The following is a 24,402-nucleotide window of genomic DNA, read 5'->3' as shown; positions in this document are numbered from 1 at the left end:
AACACAAAACTGAACATGAATCTGGAAACAAACCTGTAGTAGCACTAATTTGGCTCCGAAATTGTCCTGATCTCTGCCTGATCAATAAAAAAAAAATGACTCTCTCTGCCTGTCTGGCAGTCAAACAAAATTAACGCTTATTATTTTGAGCGATGTCAGAAAGGACACAAACAATAGGCATGAAGAACTAATGCAACTTCATTTTGTTTTCAAATCTTTATTTTGTTCAATTGAACTTCAACACTGCAGAGCACAAATCACCTTTTGGCACTTTCAAAACCCTTCCATTTTGCAGTACTCGGAGGGTGGTCCCTCGGAGGGTGGTCAGATGACGGAGGCGGAGGGTGGTCAGAAAGAGGTTGTGGGTACAAAGTCGTGAACGTGGAGGTTTGTACAGTTATTATTTGGAAACCGATTCGTTAAAGACAAACAATTATCCCATAAATCAAATAAAGCATTTATTGGGTTTAAAAACTTCTTCTTTTTTTTTGCATACAATGTGTTCAAGTAGTGCAAACCTTCACCAGACCCTGCCATTGCATATGTCTGTCTGCTTTTACTAACATTACATGCAATGCCTTTTCTAAAAAATCCCCAAGTATTTAAATTCTTCCAAATCATGTCAGAATATAGTGAGTGTTGTTTTCATGAATTTATTTGCAAAAAAGTATATTTCTTTTCGGGAAAAAAGAAAGAAAAAAGATGGAAATAAATTCATAAAACTTGACGTGCACCAATGCAGTACAGCAATGAAACGTTTCCTCACGAGCCAAATTAGAGATGCAAATGTGACATTCAACTTTTTTGTGTTTGTTTGGTGGAAGAGAAGGATTTTTTTTTATTTTTTTTTTTAAACAGGCAGCAGGAAGCAGGTTGTGAACCTTAGCGGTGTCTATAGTCAAGAGTGCATCGTGAATCCGCCCGGCTTTGTGTGTAATCACACAAGTGCAGCACCAGCGTTTCTATAATTCACATAAAAGTGCTTTCAAACACCTCACCCCATGATGCTGCACACTGAAAACAACAAGCAACAAAACAAGCTAGCAACAAACTAAACAAGTTGGTACAAAATTGCTTTGGAATCAACATCCAGTACCAAGCATGAAGCATTTAGAGTTTAAAGCTTTCAAACTTTCACTGTTACTCACGTAGCAGTAGTAAACATCCGCAAAGTAAATTGCAGCACAAGTGTTTTTACACAAATTGTTATAAAGTTTGAAATATGTGATGATAATTATAAATAACAAAAAAAACAAAAAAAACCTTTGGAAGGTTTAATGTTCAAAACCAACATTAAAATAGCGTTCACTCAGATACATACAATGAAACCCCCATTACATCATCACGCATTTCCTCCCTCGTGAAGTGGATTCCACCTGGTAAAAGAAACAGATGAATACCATAAGGTTATATCCGTCAACTTAAACATCCTGTTGTAAAAGCAAGATGCTAACAATACACCTTTCCCTCATATCACGAAACAAAAAGAAAACACACACACGCACATGGTCTAGGCCTATGGAAGAGCTAGGACACCACAGGGAAACGTCAACAGCAGGGCAGAGGGAGAAGGTAGATGGAGACAAAAATCAGCTGACCGCCTATTGGTTTCCACGGCATGAAACTGAGAAAGATGTGAGGCATGGGTGCAGTACTCCATCAAGCTGCGGATGAAAGCCTTGTAGGTGGATAGGAGCTAAAGTGTGCCAAGGAATGACTGCATGACGGAGGATGCCCAGTCACCATCTGGCTTTGGAGGCCAACTTTGAAATGTGGCTTGCCAAAGAAAGATCATGGCTGAGAGTGAGACCCAAGAGTTTGAGTGACTGAACCTCTGAGACGGTTGTTGAGAAAGTAGATGTGAGGGTTTGTGGAACGGTCCCTTCAGAGAGACAGAGAGACAGAGAGACGGAGAGAGAGTGAGCGAGAGAGCGTGTGTGATTTCTCAGGATGGAAAGACATTTTTGAAGTGTTTGAACAGTTTGTAATTTTGTCAAGGTCTGAGGGAGAGGGTAGAGGCTGCTGCCTGTCTGTCTGTCAGAAAGAGTGCATGGAGTCAACAGCAAAAAGATAAAGATGATTTTCCAGAGTGTCTGTGAGATGATTGATAAAGATTAGAAATAGGATGGGACCCGAGAACACTACCTTGGGGCACTCCAACCTTGACAGAGAGAACAGAAGAAAGGGTTCTGTTGAGCCACATATTGACTGAGAATGGAGGAATTCAATAATCCTCCACTCGCATAGTCTTGTATTCCTTAGGCACACCGTTTGGAGAGCAAGACTGGATGCCAGACTGTATCGAAAGCTCAAGATATATCCAGCTGAATGGCCCTGATCTCATGACTGATATTGAGGGCCTCAATCCATTGTTGGGAGAGTAGAAGCAGCATGTCCAAAGTTCTCTCGTAACCTGATCTGAATCCAAATTGATGATCTGATATGAGTGTTGGAGAAACGGATGGTTCTAGGTCAACTGCAATGATGGATTCCATGACCTTGCTGATTGTAAGTAAACCAATTGGTCTGTAGTTAACCAATTGGAGCTGTGATGATGGCTGATTTACAAGCAGATGGAAGATGACCTTGGGTAAATGACAGGATGAAAAGGGCAGAGATGAATTGCAAGAGCAGCAGAGCAGATTTTTCGGACACGTGAGCTAATGCCGTCTGGTCCAGTTGCATAGTCAGTCGCGGGTTACCAGAAACATTTACAACTTCTAAGGTGCAAAACACAGAGAACTCAGGAGCAGTTGGGTACAACTGGGAGGGTGGGTACACAGAGAGGGGCTAGGACACAAGATTTTGAAGCAAACACAGAATTAAGGCATTCGGCCTTCTCACGAGCAGTCATAATTCATAATGATGTATCAGTGAGGAATTTCAATACTTGTACCGACAATGAAATGGTAAAAGCAACCAATTCAGGGGATTTTCTATTCAAACATCTCAACATAAAATTAAATTAACTAGCAACGGTACCCGCCCTATGGGCGGGGCTTCAATTGGGAAGCCCAAATGAAAGGCAAAATATCAGAAATTGAAGGCTTTTTTTATTTTAAACGATTCATATAAACATCCGTTGAATCATATCACACGCAAATCATAAAAATCTAAACAGTACATGGTGCCCATTTTGAAAAAAGATTGAATTCTGCAAAACGGAAGCGGCCGCTACACGTCTTTCTCAGTCGCACGTTTATGTGTGAAGAGTGCGCGCCGAATCTGTAACACGGAAGCGGCCGCTACACCTGTTTCTCAGTCGCTTTGCACACCCTGCCATGTTACTTCGGAGCCGCACGTTAATATAGGAGAAGTTCGTCAGGAGTCGATCTACTCTCTCCTGGTACTAGTCAGGTTCACTATGTCAATAAATTATATTTCATTCAAAATCATGGTAGATTAGCAAACCTATACATTTTTGGAAAGGTTATAGCATAATGAAACTAAAAATCAATGTTTACATTTGGAGAGATACCTGTATGGCGGCCATTTTGGATTTTCAAAATGGCCACTGTAAAATACATATTTTGTTCTATTTCTGCCTCTAATTACCCTAAAAACTTTTTAAAATATACTAAACCTATATTTTCAGGGACAAGGAATCCAATGAAAGTATCAAATTAGTGCTATGGGGAATGGTAAGACACAAATCAAAGGTTTTGAATTGCAAAATACTGTCTCTATATTCGCGATAAGTTGCATAATCAAATACATGTTATCATTTTGTACAGGCAGTTAATAACATCAAAATGTGTCACAATAATTCATATCACCAAACATACACAGGCAGTCAGCAAAATCATATATACACATGCAGTCAGTATAACTTCACATCTACACAGGCAGTATATAAATAAAAATAAAATAACCACCTTTAGAGGCCATTTTTCCCCGCAAGGCGGGGGTTGGCCTTTTTCGGGAACCGTGGTTGTTGTTGTTTTTTGGTCCCCTTTTTGAAGCAATGTTTTACGGCCGGATGCCCTTCCTGCCGCCAACCCTTTTTGCCGCCTTTTACGACAAACAGGGAATTACCAGTGAACTGGTACTCAATTAGCCGACCTCGGAAGGATGACAGGCTGAGTCAACCCCCCTGGCGTTAATTCAGCGATCGACCGGGATTCGAACCCAGGATCCTAGGATCCTAAGCTGGCACCCTAGCCGTTAGCCCAGAGACAGGCAGTCAATGACAAAATATACACAGGCAGTCAATGGCATCAAACATACACGATTACAGAATATGCCATTTAGAGTTCGTCATCACTGTCCTGTGTGTCGTATCCGACAAGATAGTCCACATCGTTTTCACAGTCCGTTCCACACAAGCAAAGGTCGGTCAAATTGATTGGCAAATCAAATTGGTCGAATGGTCGATCGAATCGAATTCGATGAATCGAATCGAATCGATCGAATGGTCGAATGGTCGATCGAAGCGATTGGTCGAATGGTCGAATGGTCGAATTGGTCGAATGGAATTGGTCGATTGGTCGAATTGGTCGAATCGAATTGGTCGGAATTGGCAAATGTAAACATTGATTTTCAGATTTTCCATGTAATAACGTTTCCAAAAATGTATAGGTTTGCTAATCTACCATGATTTTGAACGAAAAAACATAGTGAACCTGACTATACGTAGAATAAACAGTATTTGTAGAATTTCAACAAAAGCCACATCACTGTTCATATCGGTAAATATTATTCCATCGTGTTTGGAAAAACTGAAAAATTGAAAAAACAATACAGCCTATTTTACTAACAGGAGTCCGAGGAATACCCACCCAAAATATTGTTACGGACGCGGTTAAAGGATGTTATTTTACCGAGCGGTGGTATTACCGCGACCGAACAGTTATTCCCCGACTAGAACCCGATTCCACCCAAACGTTGGCCGTATCGCACCGCGGCTGCTCAATATGGAAAACTCTAAAGTGACCGAATACAAAGAGGAAGAAGACGTACAGAAGAGTAATTGGATTTATTATTTACACATATAAGCAGGAAGAAAGCAGTCACGTTTATTTACAGAAGATATTAGATACACAGTGCAACGCTAGCTTACCTACAGTCTTAATTAACCCAGGGACAGAACAAACAAGGACAGACTCACGCGGGGAATGATGATAGGACTGGCGGGAGATGGATGGCTGGCGGGATAGGGAGGTCCAACTGGTCCTGCAACCGATCGACTCGTTGGGCAGCCGCCGCTCCTTCGCGGCCCTGCTCCAAACTGCCGTCCAGGCCTCACGCTGCTGTGGCTGCAGTTTCGGTGGCTCCAGCTGCAGTAAGTGCAGTTTCGGTGGCTCGAGCTGCAGTAAATGCAGTTTTGGTGGCTCGAGCTGCAGTAAATGCAGTTTCGGTGGCTCGAGCTGCAGTAAATGCAGTTTCGGTGGCTCGAGCTGCAGTAAATGCAGTTTCGGTGGCTCGAGCTGCAGTAAATGCAGTTTCGGTGGCTCGAGCTGCAGCTCCACTCTGGACTTCTCTCGGACTCAACTCAAAGCGCCTCTCTTGGACTCAACCGCTTGGACTTCCTCTCGTCTCTCTGTAAAAGCTCATCTCTTCGGGAAACGCCCTAGCTGCGGGTTATATTGGCCCCCGCCCCTCAACCTTTGCGAACCTCCCCGATCGCTCTTCCTCCGCCCTCTCTAGCCAAACCCCTGGCTCATGGTTGGTCGAGTGGGGCTGGCTCACTCCTCCCCTCTATGACGAGGTGGAGACACGCCTTTATTCTCCGACCCTGCCTCGTGGTCAATGGCGGCAATTGGAGGGGAGGTTCTTGGCAATGGCACTCGAGGCCTGGCAATGACGAAAGGGGAAATGAAAGTTTTGGGAATGGGAATGAAGGGAATCTATCTCTTTCACTGGTGCAATGGAGTATTTCAATTAATGGGAGACACAGCCTTACCCTAAAACACATAATAAGATATAACTATCGAACAGGGGTATTCTATGATGGGCTGACGTGCATGCTCTTGGACTAATTATGGGACGCCCTTTGACCTTTACACAGCTCCGTAGGCAGGAGGCGCAGAATAACAATAACAATAATAATAATAAAGCACACAATAAAAAAAACACAGTCCTCATATCCGCAACAATATCGTTGCGATCGGTTGAGCCGTTTTTGCGGTACCTTCGAAAGGACGGACGGACATTTGGTGAATTATATTAAGATAATTATAATGCAACATAAGATTGCAATGGGAGAGGAAGCTTGGAGGTGTGCGCACTAGCCTCTGATTGGTCTATCCTGGGTTTGAATCCCACTCGACCCAGCTACAGTCGTGGCCAAAGATATTGGCACCCTTGAACCTTTTTCAAATAACTCACAATTTTCTCTAAAAATAAGTTGAAATTGACAAAAGTATTTGGTCTCCACAATTCATTATTTCACTGTTAATATTACAGAACCTTTGTTTTTGATTCAGAACTTAATATATCCTTTTAAATCAGGAAATAAAAAGAAATGGCATTGACAAAATTATTGACACCCTCAACTTAATATTTGGTCGCACAGCCTTTCGACAAAATAACTGCAGTCAAGCGCTTCCTATAACCATGAATAAGCTTCCGACACCTCTCTACTGGCAGTTTGGCCCACTCTTCTTGTGCAAACTGCTCCAGTTCTCCCAGATTTGAAGGGTGCCTTCTCCCAACTGCTGTTTTCATATCTCCCCACAGGTGTCCAATGGGATTTAGATCTGGACTCATTGCTGGCCACTTCAGAACAGTCCAGCGTTTTGTCTTGAACCATTCCTGGGTGCTTTTTGAAGTTTGTTTGGGGTCATTGTCCTGCTGCAAGACGCATGGATGTCAGAAAGACGGAGACCCGGCTTTCTGACATTGGGTTGAACATTGCACTCCAAAATACCTTGGTAATCTCCTGATTTCATGATTCCATGCACACACTCAAGGCACCCAGTGCCAGAAGCAGCACAGCAACCCCAAAACATCACTGAACCTCCTGCATGTTTGACTGTAGGGAAGGTGTTCTTTTCTTTGAAGGCTTCATTTTGTTTATTGTAAACATAGAGATGATGTGCTTCACCAAAAAGCTCTAATTTGGTCTCATCTGTCTTCCTTCCTGATAACATTGCGTACGGTGGACACAGGAACATCAAGGTATCTGGAGATGGACTTGTAGCCTTGAGATTGTCCATGCTTGGCGACAATCTTGTGTCTGACCTCCTCAGACAATTCTCTGGTTTTCTTTCTTTTCTCCATGCGCATTGCGGTATACACAGTGCCACAAAACACCAGAATGACTCATTTCCTCTATTCAAACTGGTTGAATGAGTGATTTTTATATTGCAAGCACCTGCAACTCACCACATGTGAGTTCAATTCCAAAGTAAAGGAGAATCGCCTGCTTGAAATCGAATTATTACTAACAACTTCCAAAGGTGCCAATAATATTGTTGCGGATCCGGGGGTCGGCGCTCCCCTTACCAAGGGGGGGGGGGGTTAATCCCCTTGTCTTTACACTGGCCGATCCTCCCAGTCCTCGAAATTACACGCTCCTTTGCGGGGTTGAGATTGGCCAGGGTGATTGGTCAAGATGGGCTCCCAAATACCTGCTTGCCAATCTCTCCGCAAAGCAGGGAGATAATTTCCGCTCGAACCACGGACAGATGGAAATTGCCGAGCGGTTTAGCAATCCGCGATTCGAGCCGTTAACAAAAAGACTAATCCCGATTCTGAGCGGTTTTGATCGTCCCACCGGTACTCAATTGAGGAAATCACGAAAGCGATCGGATGAGAGGAAACCAGAGTAGGAAGAACAAATATGATTTATTGATTACACTAAGAGAGGAAACGAAAGGAAAAGCATGTGCAAGTAGAGGAAGTAAAAGGACACAGGGCAAGCTCACACAGTCTTACTTATCATGCCCAGGACAGAACAAACAGACTTACATGGGAGTTGGTAATGGTAGGAGGAGAAGGGTCCAAGCAGATGGCAGGCGTCACGGTCCGGCTCCAAGCTCACGCTCCGGTCCACGCTTTGGGTTCGAGGCGAAACCTGGCAAACAGCTCCGCGTGTCGTTGGACGCGACCGGACAATTATATAGTGGGGGAAAGCTGGTATGCTGCGTACGTAATTCAAATTTCTGCCGCTCTGCAGGTCAATCTCCGTGGCTCTCTCTGCCGCTCGCCTCCGTGGCTCTCCTTGGCTCATCTGCTTGTTCGTCTGCGGCTCCTCTCTCAGCTCATCTGCCGTGACGTCTCCTTGGCTCTCTCTGGAAGTAGTCCGCGGCGGCGCTTTTATTACATGCCTCGCGTATCAAGCCGCGTCCGCTTCGCTCCGCCTACCGGTGAACACGCCTCGGCCTGGATTGGTCGCGAGGGTTCATCGGTACCTCCCTCCGTGACGCGTTGATGGGGCCACGCCTGCATTCCTGGCGCTCCTCCCCCCTTCTTCTCCAACTCGACCGCGTGGTCAATGGCGTCTTGAGATGAGCGCTGAGGCGGCTGCGTCTGGCAGAGGCGCAATACAATTTGGAGAGGGTAAAGCTGCAAAATGAATGCGATTTGGAAAAGGGGACCTAGGTTATTTGATTAATGCAACGCAGAGTCAAACTATTGGGAACAGATCCTTACCTGAAACACATATTAAGGACATAACTGAAGAGGTTTCTATGGTGTCCTACGTGTTGCTTGTGGCCTATCTAGGGTGCGATCTCTGACCTTTGGGAAGATGGGGATATTTACAGGGAATTATTTACAAGGCTTATTATTTTACAAGTGAAGGTTCTAAAAACCGTAACAATATTGTCCGGGCCATTTTCGGATTTCTGTGTGGAGTAAGCTAAGATTTAGTAATTTTTTCAGCTTTTTTTGTTTTGTTCCACTGCAAACCAAAGAAATACATATGTGGATACCAAAATATATTTTTATTTCAACAATTTTCTCGAAAAAATGAGTGCATTATTTGAAAAAAGGTCAAGGGTGCCAATATTTTTGGCCACGACTGTATAAGCACTCATCCTGGTGTTTTGCACACAAGGATAGGTATCAGAGTGCATGCACGCGGTCTCTCGGATGGATGTTAAGCCGACGGGCACGTCAGCCATCACTGGTTGTTGGTGGACGTTAAAGATCCCAAGTTGTCCTTCCCGAAGAGTAGGCGAGTTATCGCTGGCACCTTGAACAAATTACAAGTTCCTGTTCTAACCAACAAATACTGGAAATGTCCACCTCGGGCTGCAATAACTGCATTGCACAGTCACCTCATGACATTGTCCGAATGAGTACTCAAATCTGAGCCAGGGGAATACCATTACATTCCTGAATCGGCTTCTTTTCCAACTCATTGAGAACTTGTGGTTGCCTTGAAAAGTTCAATAATGTGCCAAAGATGTTCAATTTGACTTCAATCTGGGAAGATGGCAGGCCAGGGTGTCTGATTTTAGCATTGCCATTAACAAGGTTCCTCGTTTTAATGGCCCTGTGAACAAGAGCATTATAATGATAATTATCAGGGTGATAATTATCGAGGGTGATAATTATCGAGGGTGATAATTATCGAGGTCGAGGGTGATAATTATCACCCATAGAGAGGGTGATAATTATCAAACATAAACATGATTCCTGGTCCATGTTGCTGAAGGGTAGGCAACACATGTAAGATCTCATTGCATCGATCTGCCATCAGACTGCCATGGATATTCAGACTGCCAAGTTAGCACGAAAGATTTCATCAATGCCACCCCACATCATGACACTTCAGTGTCCAAAATTGATGGCTTCCAGACATACTGGGACGAATCACTCGTGGCATCTTCTGTAAACCATCATTGCCTTTCAAGGAGGCACCTAGATTAGTCACTGAACATAACACTTGCCCATGGTCCATTAGACATACCAATTTTGCCACTGCAAGCATGCTTGGATGTGTCAGAGTGCAAGGCCTGGACGCTGAACAGGAGGACAAGCATCATGTCACAGTGCAAGGCCTGGAAGCTAAACAGGAGGACGAGCATCATGGACATACACTACTCACAATAAGTTAGGGATATTGGCAGGTGCTTCGGTGTGGTTGATTTTGTGTGTTAATTATGTTGAAAAAAGTTGTTGGTCCTAATTCTATGGTTATTAATGAGTGTGAAAAAACACAGCATTCTTGATTTCAATACCATAACCCTAACCCCTATATATAACCACCTTTAGAGGTGGTTCCTCACATGACCTCCTCACATAACCCTAACCCCTATAATAATAATAAAAAAACTCACTCCCACAATATCCCTAACTTATTGTGAGTAGTGTACTTCAAGATGGTGTTGACATTGATCTTCTAAGGTCCAGGGAGTGTGTCTGCAGTTTGAAACTAATTGTATCGGTCCTGAGTGTGAGTCGTTATCCTTGGACATCCAATTATTGGCATATCTGTTGTTGATCGAGTGGCTTGACAACATCTTCTGAGATTATAAACAGTTCCTCTCCTCACATTCAAGAGTTTTTTGCAAAATGGCTAATGGAGGAATCCACCAAGGTGTTAAATTATTTCATCCCTATAATTTTCTGACAGACAGTATTGCAATGGATTCCTAAATAATGTATTCAGTGTATTTTTTGGATGATCCAAACAATGGTGTCTCAAAAAGACCGTTTCAACTTTGCTTAGAATGCCTATCACTTCTATAAAAACCTCAGGGTGCACGAGTTGCAACTACTGAACGGTTATTGCATGAAGCAACTAGAACGGCACTCGGTAGTGTGCATACCTCCAATTTACTTTTTGTATCCCAATGATAAGCCGGATCTGAATCTGGACTTTTAAAACCAAAATGTAATCGGCTTGTTCTTGTCATTACCAAACTCATCCACCAAGTTTTATCATAACTCATCCACAACTTTTTGAGACATCGTGCTATATCATTTTGGCCCTATCTCTCAATGGTGAAGAATCACTTATGAGTTATCGCATCCAGATCTTCACCAAAATTGAATCAATCAGTCCTCGTCACACACCCAACCTGTCCACCAAGTGTCGTACAAATCCGGCCACAATTTTTTGAGCTGCTCACAGAAAAATAAACACACAGAGGTGAAAGCATAACCTCCGTGCACCAACGGTTGCGGGTGTATTTATGTTGTTTGGAAATGTGAAATTGGGTGTTCTGCACATCGCTCATGCCATCAATTATATAAGTTCAGTTTCTCACGGTGGAGAGCGCATAACACTTCCACCAGATCCTTCACCTAAACAGTCCATGAAACAGACTTAGGAGATACAAAAAGACAGTAGAAATGCACAAGCAGCGTGACAAAGCCAACTGACCTGTTCCTGAAGACAATCTTGGCGTTTCTTAATTGCATGTTCAACATGTTCGATCTTAGTGTGAAGCACATTCTTTACAGAGATTTCCTGTCGAGGTTAAAAGACATCAAAATCCATGCCAAACAAACATGGCAATCGACAAATGAATGTATCAAGACGTGCGAACTCACCTTGCCCATATAGTCCAGGAGGAATGTGCGGATGTCGTCACCGGTTCCCCATGAACTCTGATTCTTCCACAGCAGGTCTGTAGGTGGGTTGTGGAAGACTCCTCCGCTGGCTGCCCACACCTGCTCACAAAGAAACGTGAGGCACTTAGTCAGTAAAAGCTGGGTCGCCCGATCAAGATAAAGTTAATTTGGCTTCAGTAAACTATCAACAAGATTGAGGTTTAAAGCTGTAGCAAAAATTAACTCAGGAGTGCACCAAGGCAATGATGGCCCAAATGGCTCCATTTCCTTGCTTGAGGTCATACAGTATGGTGCGATGACTACTTACACACAGTGTAAGTCCCATGACGACTATGGCCCTTGGTATATTAATTTCCATTCTGCATACGGAATATAAATACCTGTATACAATTGGTTCAATTCCTGGAAAACAATCCACCATCGAATACACGGAAGGGCCTAGGCATAAGTGTCAAGGACTTTATGGCTTTCTTCCCTACTGATGAATTGGTGAACATTGAAATGCCGACAATGCCCAAATTCCAATGATTACCATGAATGTACAAGAATAATGGTTTGAAAATAAAAAGAAAGTAGAACAGCACGCAGTAGAGAGCATACATCCACCGGGCTGAACAGTTTACATTTTGTATCCCACTGATAGGCCGGATCTGCATCCAGACTTTAACAAAAATCGAATTGGCTTCTTCTTATCACCTACACAACTCGTCGATCAAGTTTCTTCCGAATCCACCCATAACCGTTTGAGATCATGCTATATACTGTATCGTTTTTTTTTTTTTGGCACAATCTCTCAATGGTGAAGAATCACTTAGTTTACTGAAAATAACCTCTGACATTTCACCTCTTGATCCAAAAATCTAATCAGTTATTCTTTACATAATTGTACATACTTGTACCAAGTTTGACTTAAGAACCCTTCGGCCATTCAACTGACATGACCTCTGACCTCTTGTTGCTGAAATCTAATCAGTTCACCTCTGCATCATGATATGTACTTTATCAAGTTTGGTTAAAATCCTATCAATGGTTCATAAGTTAGCAAGGTAACAGAATTTTTAACCCAGCAGGATGTCTGACTTGACCTTTGCCCTCTTGACCTCATCAATCAGTTTATATTTACATCATTAGACATACTTTTACCAAGTTTGACTTGTATCCCTTCAGCCGTTCTTAAATTTTAGCGGTAACGAAAATATATTATGGATGCATGGAGGGACAACCCAAAAACAAATGCCTCCAGCAACTTCGCCAGAGGAGGCATAAAAAAAAACCTTTATACGTACCGGCAGGGATGTCAGCTGGTTAGGAAGAAATCTGCGCTTCAATGTTGAAAGGAATTCACCCCACCCGCACAATCCCCAACTCTCCTCTCAACAATTCACAACACATGATAATGAAAATAAATAAATAAAGTAATGCAACTTCTGCAAAATCATGAAAATTCTGTTCTCACCCAAAGTCTTACTGTACATTCAAGTTTTATTCAAGGATTTTCGAGTTTTGTTTTTTGGAACAATTGCTGTGTGAAATGCAAATTAAAAAAAATTAAATAACTGCATTCTCCAAGTGTCTCAAATTTATCATCAATTTGGTAATATTTGCTGCATCGCATTCGCCAGAATCTGAAAAGAACACGCCTTATCAACGATCTTATAAAAAATGAAGAACACCACCAGCACATACCGTAACTGTTTTTCCAGCACTCAAAACACAATCAGAGGGGAAGGTGTACTCTATTTTGGCTTGGTGTCCGATTTGTCTCTTCAACGTCCAACCTTCCATGCACTGGTCCTATGGGAAAATATCATTTGATATCAACACCCAGCCAATCATGTGCGTGAACAATGTAGGAACATCCACATAACAGTACTCTGGAGTGAACATTTCTGGACTATTACGATTTATTTAACTGTTACCAAGTTGCATTGCTCGAATGATGAACATCAAGGTAAAATGCTAGTCCATTTATTACTGACAATAGCATAACTTTCAAAGACTTTGTAAATTGTGACAATGTCAAAAAACACCATAGGTTTTCACCATGACATTGTGCGCACCTCCTGAGACTTATTAACCAGTCGAACGAACATCCCGTCAATATCCACATCTTTGATGCCGATTCTTCCGCTAGTAGTGGCTTGCACGGACAGGTTCCGACTCTCACCAATCGGCTCCAAGAACGCAACGCGTTTTCGCTTGCGTGAGCCTTGAACAGAGTGAGAGGGTGCTTCCCTCTTCCTCAACACCAAGTTGGGCGACAGGTGTAGCCTGCAGTCCATAAAGTGATCTTCAAACTCTAATCCTTTGTAATGCAAGTACATACTCCATTCACTTACTATTTAACGATGTGCCAGATGGAGCTGTAAACCATCCATTGTGTTTGAAACGTCAAAACAAAAACAGACAATGTTGTATTATTAGGAGTTAGAGTACCCTTACAAAAATCTACAATGCAGAAGGCCATTCAGCTCATCAAAGCCTGTGATATGCTTGTCCATGCTCTGTCTTTTTTAAATACTGAGCAAAACAACACCTGACACAGGGCGGTTGAGCTCCCTTCGGGATCCAATGGCCATCTAGTATGGAGATGATATCTCCTAAAATGCCCAATGGGGGTAGGAAAGTTCTTTTTTTTGCCAAGTTTATATTTTGTTTTTTATTAATATATATATATTTATTTTGGCCTAATTAATCCCTCCTGCACAGTGGTGCTGTAAAGAGGTTTTCTTGTTTCAGGACTAGGTAAAGGTTTTGCCAGGTTTCCTCTTCTTCTTTTTCTAGCCCTTCACATTCGGTGGCTCGAAGCCTTGCTTAGGCTGAATTGAACCTAAAAATAAATAAATAAATAAAATCAAGCAAGAAAGCAGCATGCACCATTTTTCCAAATCCTTGGTACGGTTCAGCTGTGGTGCGAACCGCCGACCTCCAAAACTTAGAACGGATGGTCTAACCATTAACGCACCGAGTCAAGTTAAGAGGTGTGCTTCTATAAGCACACTTCTTGACATCAACATTCTCAAATCAAAGTAGTACAAATTCCTAATGGAAATTCTGCTATGCTCACCACTTATCGGTGGAATACATGATATCGACACCAGAGAAAATAAATGTTTTATACTTTAAAGGTTCAACTATGCATGTGAGGATACACCAGTTGCATTTTCGAAAATCATTTTGGTAAACTTATAAAACATGACTTTGGGAACATTCTTTGCAGATAAATCACACAGGTTTACATAAAGATATATTTCTACTTTTATCCAAACAACAGTGTCACGAAACAGCACAACAATGATATTTGCGAGTCCGTTTTACCAAAATGCTGCTGGAATGTTATACAGGTATCCCTCGATTTACGAATGTGATGCGTTCCGGGAGAACGGAATGTAAACCAAACAAATCTAAATCGAAAACACTTTTCCCATTATTTTAAAAGTAAAGAATAGGGGACACATTTCTGCCCCAAAAATGTTGGCCTCCCTAGCATAATATTGTTGCGGGTCGCGGACAAGATGTTATTTTGACCGAGCGGTTGGTATGACCGCGACCGAACAGTTATTCCCCGACTAGAACCCGATTCCACCCAAACTTTGGCCGTATCGCACCGCAGCTGCCCAATCTGGAAAACTCTAAAACGACCGAATGCAAAGAGGAAAAGGAATAAGACGAGAAGACGTACAGAAGAGTAATTGGATTTATTATTTACACATATAAGTAGGAAGCAAAAAGAAAGCAGTCACGTTTATTTACAACACATAAGACGCAGGTGACACAGTGCAATCTTTAGCTTATACAGACTTAATTACCTACCCAGGACAGAACAAACGAAGACGACTCACACGGGGAATGATGACAGGAATTGGCTGGAAGGAGAGGAAAGTCCACTGGGTCCGGCAGCACGATCCGCACGTTGGGCAGCCGCCGTTCCTTCGCGGCCCTGCTCCGAACTGCCGTCCAGGTCCCTAAGCGGTTGGCGAGCGTTGTTGCTGCTGCTGCTGTAGACGCTGCCGCTCGCAAGCAAGGTGACGAATAGCAGGCTTGGTGCTTCCTTGAATGATCTCTGCTTCTTGGACCTCACAACTCAGCTCTTTCTTGGACCCTCTCTCTTCTCAGCTCATCTGCCTTGGACCTCCTCTCGTCTCAATGGCTTGGGCTCCCTCTCGTCTGCCTGTAAAAGCTCATCTGCCTTGGACACGCCCTGCCTGCGGGTTATATAGGCCCCGCCCCTCAACCTTCGCGAACCTCCTCGATGTTTCTCTCCACACCCTCTCCAAGTCCAACCCCTTGTTCGTGGTTGGTTGAGTGGGGCTGACTCACTCCTCCCCTCTATGACGAGGTGGGGACCCGCCTTTCTTCCCCAACCCTGCCTCGTGGTCAATGGCGGATGAAGGGAAAACCGCCCAACATGCAGTTGGCAATGCGAATTGCAATTGACGAAAAGGGGGGAATGGAAGTGTTGGGAGTGGGAATGAAGGGAATCTATCTCTTTTCACTGGTGCAATGGAGTATTTCAATTAATGGGAGACACAGCCTTACCCTAAAACACATAATAAGATATAACTATTGAACAGGGGTATTCTATGATTGGCTGTGGTGTGGATGCTTTATGGACTAATTATGGGATGCCCTTTGACCTTTACACAGCTCCGGAGGCAGGAGGCGCAGAATAAACAATAATAATAATTCACACAATCAAAAAAATATACAGTCCTCATATCCGCAACAATATTTTCTTTCACAATAACGCAATACAAATACTGCTACAAATAACACCAACAAAAACCTGAAATAATAAGACATATTTCTGGGATGGTTGGTCTGTCCATGCCACCCAACTATGATATGGTTCACGATGCACCAAAGATTATAAGCCTTGAACGTTGCAATGATGCCCTGGTCCATTGGTTGCCACAAATAAATTGTATTGAGTGGCAAAAACACCACCATACTGTTGTCAGCGACATCCTCGGTGTTGGGTGGATGACCATGGGCATTGTCAATGATGATCAAGGCCTTGTTGTCCAGGTTATGTTTCACACAATATTCCTACATGGCGGAGGACACATGCTTCAATGGTACAGGGGAGAGGACTCCCGTCATCCAAGCTTCCGAGTTAGACCCACACCACAGGAAGATTAGGCTAAGCGTATCCCTTTAGAGCACTCGAGTTCTGGGAGGGGTAAACCGAGAGAGACGAGAGCATGAAGTCCTCCACTGCTTTCCTTCCAAGGAGAGGAGTTAGCAGATAATTGCCTGCCTTGAAGCTCAAGGCAATCGTCTTGTCGCCCTTGGGAGGAAGGTGTGAATGAATGATCGTTTTAAGGCCATTTTCCCCGCTAGAGCGGGGGTTAGCCTTGCGGGCCCCATGACAATCATGGTTCCCTGTTTGAGGCAACGTTTTTATGGCCGGATGCCCTTCCTGACGCCAACCCTTGGTCACGCTCTTACGATGCGCAGGGATACGGTGTACCTATTCTAAATCGGGGTACACACCGTGATCATTCATCCCAGCAAGCTGGTACTCAATTTGCCGACCTCGGAAGGATGACAGGCTGAGTCAACCCCCATGGCGTTAATTCAGCGATCGACCGGGATTCTAACCCAGGATCCTAGGATCCCAAGCCGGCACCCTAACCGCTAAGCTAAGCCAACACGAACACCAGAGGAAGGTGTGTGACAGCATATTCTTCCAGAAGAGCCCGATGTCATTGAGATTGAAAACTTGCTTGCTGGAGTAGCCACCTACCTCAATGATAATCCTCAACTCCTCCGGGGAGTTTTTTTTGCACTCGCTGCCTCCTCCATCAGCTTGATGTTAAGCAAATTAGAATGTGTTTTGAAACGTTCTCACCAGCCATTGCTGGCCTTGAACATATCAGCAGCACCTTTGGAAGATCCTTCATCACCCTCCCGTTGCTTAAAATCTTCCCATCGGGACTTGGCTTTCTGCTGGATCAGTGAGGATAGGGGAACATTCCACTGGTTTTGATCCTCTATCTAAAGGTTCAGCAGGCTCTCCATATGTTCCATCAAACTTCAAAATGTCTCTTCCTTTCGTATATGAAAGCAACGTCCAGGTGTTGCTATCTCTGCCGTCTTCTATATACTATCGGCATTCTTGATGATGGTGCCACAGTTGACGTGGCGAGACCTAATAAACGGGTAATGGCGGTGAGTTTCTTACCCTTCCCATTTCGTTTTATAATACCCATCTTGATGTCCAGTATTATAGCCTGGTGAGAATGTTTCGCTGTGGCAACAGTTGTGCTTGAGGATGGTCTCTTGCTGGACATCTTGAGGGATAAGCGTGATTATGACCAATTATAAAATGACGGAGCATTTTTACAATGGCACACACAAGAACGTGCAGTAGACCGATGCATCATATGCATGTATGCATGGCTGTGACCTGGTTCACTAAAGGATTGGAGCAAAGTTTGTAATTTCGTTCATAGCGCACCACTGCACTGTATAGAATTTGATTTGTGCAAAAGTAAAAAATGTGAATGCAAATCGAAAAATATGCCATAAAAAGGCAGTTTGGTTGTCGTGAAAAAACGCAAACCAGGCGTTTGTAAATCGAGGGATTCCTGGACTAGGTTTTATGAAAAACCTATACCAAAGCAGATAATTATCATTAGGCTTCAGAAGTGCATCGGGCTAAGAAACGACAAGCTGTCGGTCGGTTTCCAAATAACAAACTTATTGTAAACACAAACAAACTTAAAATAAAAAACAACAAAAACCTTTCTATAAGCACACCACCAAATTTCCCAGTAGCATACCTCTCCTCTTCGACTTCAAGCAGTTTATGATAGGTCGCAATCTCCATGCTGAGGGACAACTTGATGTCGAGGAGGTCTTGGTAATCCTGGAGTTGCACCTGAATAGTTGCTTGCAAGTCCTCAACCTTCTGCTCATACTGCGCCAGCCTCTCCTTCGCTGCTTTACGCTCGCTTTCCAACTTGGCCTCTAGCTCATGGGCACGGTTTCCTGCCGCATTAGCCTGCACAGAATAAACACCAAAATCACTACAACCTTAAAACCATAACAGTAAGTATGCAAAAATAGTTTAATTTTTTAGCACATACTAGTTCATTCAGAACATTTAGAGTGGGGTTTATCCCACAGGGACCGACCTCCCACTGTGTGGATGAGAACTGAGAGGTCAGCTCAGTGATCTTCACACTGGCTTCCCTGAGCTCTTCCTTCACCTCTCTCAAGGCTTTACCATCTATCGCTGCAGCACACCTGGCATTGTCAATCTGCAGCATAAAAATCAAATACCTCAGCTTGTACTTACTAATAACATTATTAAACTCTTCCCCAGATGTTCAACGTTCATTTAATTTTTAGCAATGTTTATTTTCCCTTTGGCGGGAATTAAAAGAAAAGTTCCAAAAAAAAATCCAGATACAGTCAGCACAGTCCAGATACAGTCCAGATACAGTCAGCATTGTGCAAGGTATTTCATACCAACCTTGGCCTGCAGGGTCCACTCCATTTCCTGCCGGTAAGCCTGCACCTGCACCTCATGCTGCTCCCTGATATCCTGTAGTACGTGCAAGAGATGCTGTTGGAACCTGTCATCTGCGCCAGAGTCGGCGAGTGGAAAGGAGGAGTGCTTCTGCACCACACGAAGTTCCTGCAATGTGTGCAGCAAAAATCACACCCATTACGAAACAAGTTACCTGCTCACAGTAACAGGTTCCTGAGCAAGCTTGGCAGGTGATTTCATGCGATATCTCAAGGGCAAACGGCTGTCTCTGGGCGTGCAAGTCCAATCCAGTCACCCCCTCCCATTCCCCCACCAGGAGACATCAATTACCTCTTCATAAACCTTTTTTCGAAAGTTGAGCTCCTCCTTCAGGCTCTGGAGTCGGTTTTCCACGTCCACTCTTAAAAGGATCTCTTCTGCCACCTTAGAATTTGCCTCTGCCAACCTCACTTCCAGCTGCAGAAAAAGGCAAATGGCCAACAGACGTATAATAGCTGCGCAGGACATAAGAATGAAACAAGAGGGAGATTTGCTTTACAATACATGTTCCCTGCCAAGTTTCAGTTCAATATTAGTAAACACATCCCTTTATTTGGACGGTGTTTCATGTTGTTGATGTGCGTTCGGTGCTGAAAGTAATAAATAAATAAAAACCTGATGTAGATTCATTAAGCACAAACATGCACACTGCTTATGTGCATATATAATATATTGTTGCGGTTTTGCAATGAAGGCAAACCCCCTTTTTAGTTAATTGCATGACAACATGTAGCCTGCAGTAGTTAGTTATTTCTTATTGAATGTAAAGATTAGCCCTTTCCCATTGTGTAGTAATCAAGACCAATATGCATTGAGAGTTAGGCAGGATTTCAAACCTCCGTGTGGTTAAAGGAGGACATTTTGATGAACAGGAAGGCGTGGCCAGCACAGGCCCACGTGACCAATGACGGGTCGGAACACGTCGCCAGCTTGCGACAAACCTCAGCCAATGGGAGGCTGTGGAACATTTTGGAGGCGTGGGCGGATCTGATGAAACCCCCGTCGATCGCATTTCCAGCCTCTTGCATTTCGCCTCGCCGACAAGACCTCTCTTGCTCTTGCTTGTGGATTTTGCATCGCCGAGGACTCCTGCTCTTGCTTTTGGGATTTTGCTGCACCACGAGATCTCTTGCTTTTTGCGTCGAGGCCCGACACCCATCGCTCTTCCCCGATCTCTGGACTCTTCCTCTTCCTCTTGCTCTGGACTCTCGCTGTGGACTCTGGACTCTTGCATTTTTGCTTCGCCGACGCCTCTTGCTTGTCCAACCTGTGCTGAAGTTTGTCCGTGCCGACTTCGAGGCGGCGGTTCATCCTTCGGACCTGAACTCATCCAGGCTGCACATCTGGATCGAGGATCGAGCTGTGCACACCAGACCACATGGCCACCTTCGGAGTCAATCCCAGCACATACATCGGTACGATAATAACCAGCGTGTTATTCCCTGTGTGAGTGTGAGAGTGTGAAGGCGCCAGTGGGGTTTATTATTATGTAAGAATTGATAAGGTGCATCTTCGTCTTTATTATTATGTAAGAATTGATAAGGTGCATCTTCGTCTTTTTCTCTGTGCCTTCAAAATAAAAGGCTGCACATTTTGTGTTACTTTTTTTTTTTCTTTTTTTTTTTTTTTACAGAATCGAGGCTCGTGAAATAGCTAACATTTATTTCACAAACAAATCAAACAAACAAAATATATCAAAAGAGGGAGCGGAAGACAAGATGGGGAGAAGGGGAAGCACACAAGCACAACATTTGAGAGCAGGTACATCGGGAGATGTGTGGGAGGGAGAGGGCTTGGGGAAAGGAGGCGTGGGAAGGGGGTGGGAGAAGTATAAACACAAGGACACCAAGGACTTCCAGGACAGAAGTTGGTATTTAAAAAAAGTGGATTTGGGGTGAAATTAGCGGGGGTAGAAAAGATCAAGGTTTTGGATGGGGGAAGATAAGAGATGGTGGTGAACAGCTGTTTTAAAGACCTGGAGGGTGGAGTGGGATTGAAGAGAGTGAGGGAGTTTGTTCCAGAGGCGGGAGAAAAGAGGAATGAAGGAGTGAAGGTGAGCAGAGAGTCTTGATTTTGGCAGTTTAACAATAAGAGGGTTGCAGGCAGATCTTGTGCGACCTGTAGGAATATTTGGGGGACAGAGCCCAGAGAGAGCTGGGAGGAGTGGGGGGGGGGGGGGCAAGGCCAGAGAGGGGTCTGTAGAAGACGGAAAACCTGTTCTTTCAAACCTTCTTTCAAAAACCTTTCAAACCTTCTTTCTTTCAAACTGTTCTTTCAAAAAAAAACTTTCAAACCTGTTCGGATACGTCTTTTCTCCATTGGCCTAGCATCATCCGAGACCGAATTTGGCTTGGATCAGGTCCGTAAATCACGTGAGGTAACGCCGCTTTCCACACCATGCAATTCCGCTCAGCACTCAATAAAGTGTGGGAAGCGAGGGTTCGATCCCCGGTTTTCTTCGGTCGTGTGTCTTGAAGGTATTTTGGATCTATTGACCAGCAAACTCTTCAGCGCGTGGCTGGGAGGTTGGCGATCGGAATTGCTTAGCAATCTGTCAATCACGAGTCTAGTCGCTCGCGGTCGGCGGCCTCAGTGGAACCGGAGTTCGAGGGGGGAACGGGGCATAAACCCCCCTTTGTACGTCGACGAACCCGGCATCCGCAACAAAATTGGTGTCAGGAGTGGGATGTACCCTCGTAAAAACAGATGGGCCGGTGGTGGCTGTCCGAGTAATTAATGTTAGTACAGAACCACACACTATAGAACGGGGCACGAAGATAGCCGGCTGCACCCCAGTTAGTGAAGTCGCGGAGGTGAGGGACGAGAACATCCAGCTGAGTCGGTCCCAGAGGGAATCTCTCGAAACTAGTAAGAATTGGCCCGATCCCATTTGCGAGATGGTAAACCGGAGTAGTGTCGAGTTGGAGGAGACCCAGCGGGAGGCCTTACACAAATTAATAGAAACCCATTTGGACATGTTCTCCTTGTCCTCCGAGGACATTAGACGTTCGGGCCTGGTGAAACATCAGATCCACACCGGTGAGGCCCGACCTGTTCGCCAGCTCGCCCGACGGCTCCCTTGGAGCAAGATGGAGGAAGCTGATGAGCAGGTAGACAAAATGCTCAGTGCAGGTATCATTGAGTCCTCGGGAAGTCCTTGGATGTCACCGGTTGTGTTGGTTAAAAAGAAAGATGGAACCACCCGGTTTTGCGTGGACTATCGCCAACTGAACAACGTGACACTCGAGGACTCGTATCCCCTGCCTAGAATTGACGATACCCTCGATGCCGTTGCGGGCTCAAATTGGTTCTCAACCTTGGAAATGGCAGGTGGAAATGGATAGGGCAGGGAAGGAGAAAACGGCATTTTCCACAGGTAAGGGACTGTATCAGTTCACTGTGATGCCGTTTGGTTTGTGCAACGCCCCTACCACCTTTGAGCGATTGATGGAGCATGTGCTGGGTGGCATGCCATGGCAATCATGCCTGGTGTACCTGGATGACGTCCTGGTACATGCTAAAACATTTCCCCAGGCCATAGCTCATTTGGACCAGGTGTTTGAATGCCTCAGACAGGCAGGGTTGAAATTGATTCCGGCCAAATGCACTTTGTTCGCCAAGGAGGTGGCCTATCTAGGTCACATCATAAGTCGTGAGGGGGTAAAAACAGACCCAGAAAAAATTACAGCAGTAGAGGAGTGGCCCGCACCTCATAACATCAAAGAGGTGCGGGGGTTTTTGGGACTCTGCTCCTATTACAGGTGCTTTGTGGCAAAATTTGCGGAGATAGCCAAGCCCCTTCACCGGCTTACGGAGAAGGGGACGAGGTTTAATTGGACAAGGGAGTGCAATGAGGCCTTCCGAGCACTGAAGGGGTGTTTGACATCCACACCCGTTCTAGCTTACCCCACCGATTACGGGGCGTTTACCCTGGACACGGATGCAAGCCAGGAGGGTTAGGGGGCGGTCTTGTCCCAGACACAGGGGGGCGTGGAGAGAGTGATCGCGTATTGCAGTCGGGCCATGAGTTGGCCCGAGCAAAATTATTGCGTCACTCGTAAAGAGTTATTGGCTATGCTTTCTGCCATGAGCCATTTCCACCCATACCTATACGGGCAGAAATTTTTGGTTCGAACTGACCATTCCTCCTTGCAATGGCTCCTACGGTTCAAGGAACCAGAGGGCCAAATTGCAAGGTGGTTGGAAAAGTTGCAGCAGTATGATTTTAGTGTGACCCATAGGGCCGGGAAGGCCCATGGGAATGCTGATGCACTCTCTTGACGTCCCTGTCTGGGGGAAAACTGTAAATTCTGCGCGAGACACGAGGACAGGGAACAATTGGCAAACCCCACCCCTGCTCGTGTAGTCCGTGCAGCCCGGGTTAGAGGGCCAATCTTGCCACTAACCGCTGATGAGGAATTCGGAACTTTGGCTTGGATCACAGCCCAGCGGGAGGATCCCGTACTGGGACAGGTGTACGAATGGGTTCGATTGGGAAAGAGACCTAGTGGGGAAGAGGTCACCCCCCTCGGAGCACCAAAAAAGGCGTACTGGGCTCAATGGAAGACCCTAGAATTGAAAGATAACATCTTGTACCGCAAGTGGGTATAGATTCCCTCCGAGAAAACTTCCTGGTTATTAATAGTCCCTGAACAGTCCAAAACCACAATCTTACAGCAGGTGCATGGTACCCGCACCGGCGGCCATTTGGGCAGGACAAAGACAACATCTCGGGTCCGCCGGGGGTTCTATTGGGTGAATATGGGGCGCGATATACAGGACTGGTGTCGGAGATGCGACGCCTGTACTGCTAAAAAGGGACCAGCACGGAGGATGAGGGCCCCTCTTCAATTGCATCAGGTAGGAGCCCCCCTTGAGCGGGTGGCTATGGACATATTAGGACCGCTACCCCGCATCCGCCAAGGTAATAAGTACATCCTCGTGGTTATGGACTATTTCACCAAGTGGCCGGAGGCCTATGCCCTCCCTAACCAAGAAGCCGGGGTAGTGGCACAGGCCTTCGTGGAAGGATTTGTATGTCGACACGGGATTCCAGAGGAGCTGCACAACGACCAGGGGCGAAATCTTGAAAGCCAATTGTTAAAAGATGTGTGCAGGCCCCTGTCAATTTGAAAAATCAGAACCCCCTTGAGACCACAATCTGACGGGATGGTGAAAAGGTTCAATAGGACCATGATTCAGCAATTGGCCCTGTTCACCACCACCCGTCAGGACGATTGGGACGAACATATCCCGTATTTGTTAATGGCCTACCGAACTAGTCAGCACGGGGCCACCACATGTAGCCCGGCACTGCTCATGTATGGGCGGGAGTTGCGGGCTCCTGCCGATCTGCTATGCGGGCCCGTGCCCGAGCGCCCTGATAAACCGCC

At 45.0% G+C, this 24,402-nt stretch overlaps 1 protein-coding gene across 4 annotated transcripts in view; it reads right to left on the bottom strand.

Annotated features, from left to right (window-relative positions):
* Positions 1-201: 201 nt before the first annotated feature.
* Positions 202-24,402, bottom strand: part of LMNB1 (lamin B1) — a 90,122-nt gene continuing 65,921 nt past the window's right edge. For 3 of the 4 annotated variants that reach the window (XR_013622686.1, XR_013622688.1, XR_013622687.1), the window contains exons 3-12: positions 19,301-19,426; positions 18,953-19,117; positions 18,612-18,737; positions 18,258-18,478; positions 13,530-13,740; positions 13,156-13,263; positions 11,449-11,568; positions 11,279-11,365; positions 7,912-8,472; positions 202-1,376 (exon numbers count right to left, since the gene is read on the bottom strand). Coding sequence is in view for 1 of the 4 variants with exons in the window: in XM_078773427.1 (XP_078629553.1) it covers positions 1,335-1,376; positions 11,279-11,365; positions 11,449-11,568; positions 13,156-13,263; positions 13,530-13,740; positions 18,258-18,478; positions 18,612-18,737; positions 18,953-19,117; positions 19,301-19,426 (1,206 nt within the window). In the remaining 3 variants the exon portion in view is untranslated. The remainder of the gene's footprint in view (positions 1,377-7,911; positions 8,473-11,278; positions 11,366-11,448; positions 11,569-13,155; positions 13,264-13,529; positions 13,741-18,257; positions 18,479-18,611; positions 18,738-18,952; positions 19,118-19,300; positions 19,427-24,402) is intronic. The other variant, XM_078773427.1, reaches the window with a different exon arrangement.

The sequence above is a fragment of the Myxine glutinosa genome, chromosome 2 (genome assembly GCF_964187855.1).
Source record: "Myxine glutinosa chromosome 2, kmMyxGlut1.1, whole genome shotgun sequence".
Lineage (NCBI taxonomy): Eukaryota > Metazoa > Chordata > Myxini > Myxiniformes > Myxinidae > Myxine > Myxine glutinosa.
This window is presented reverse-complemented; position numbering and strand designations above follow the sequence as displayed.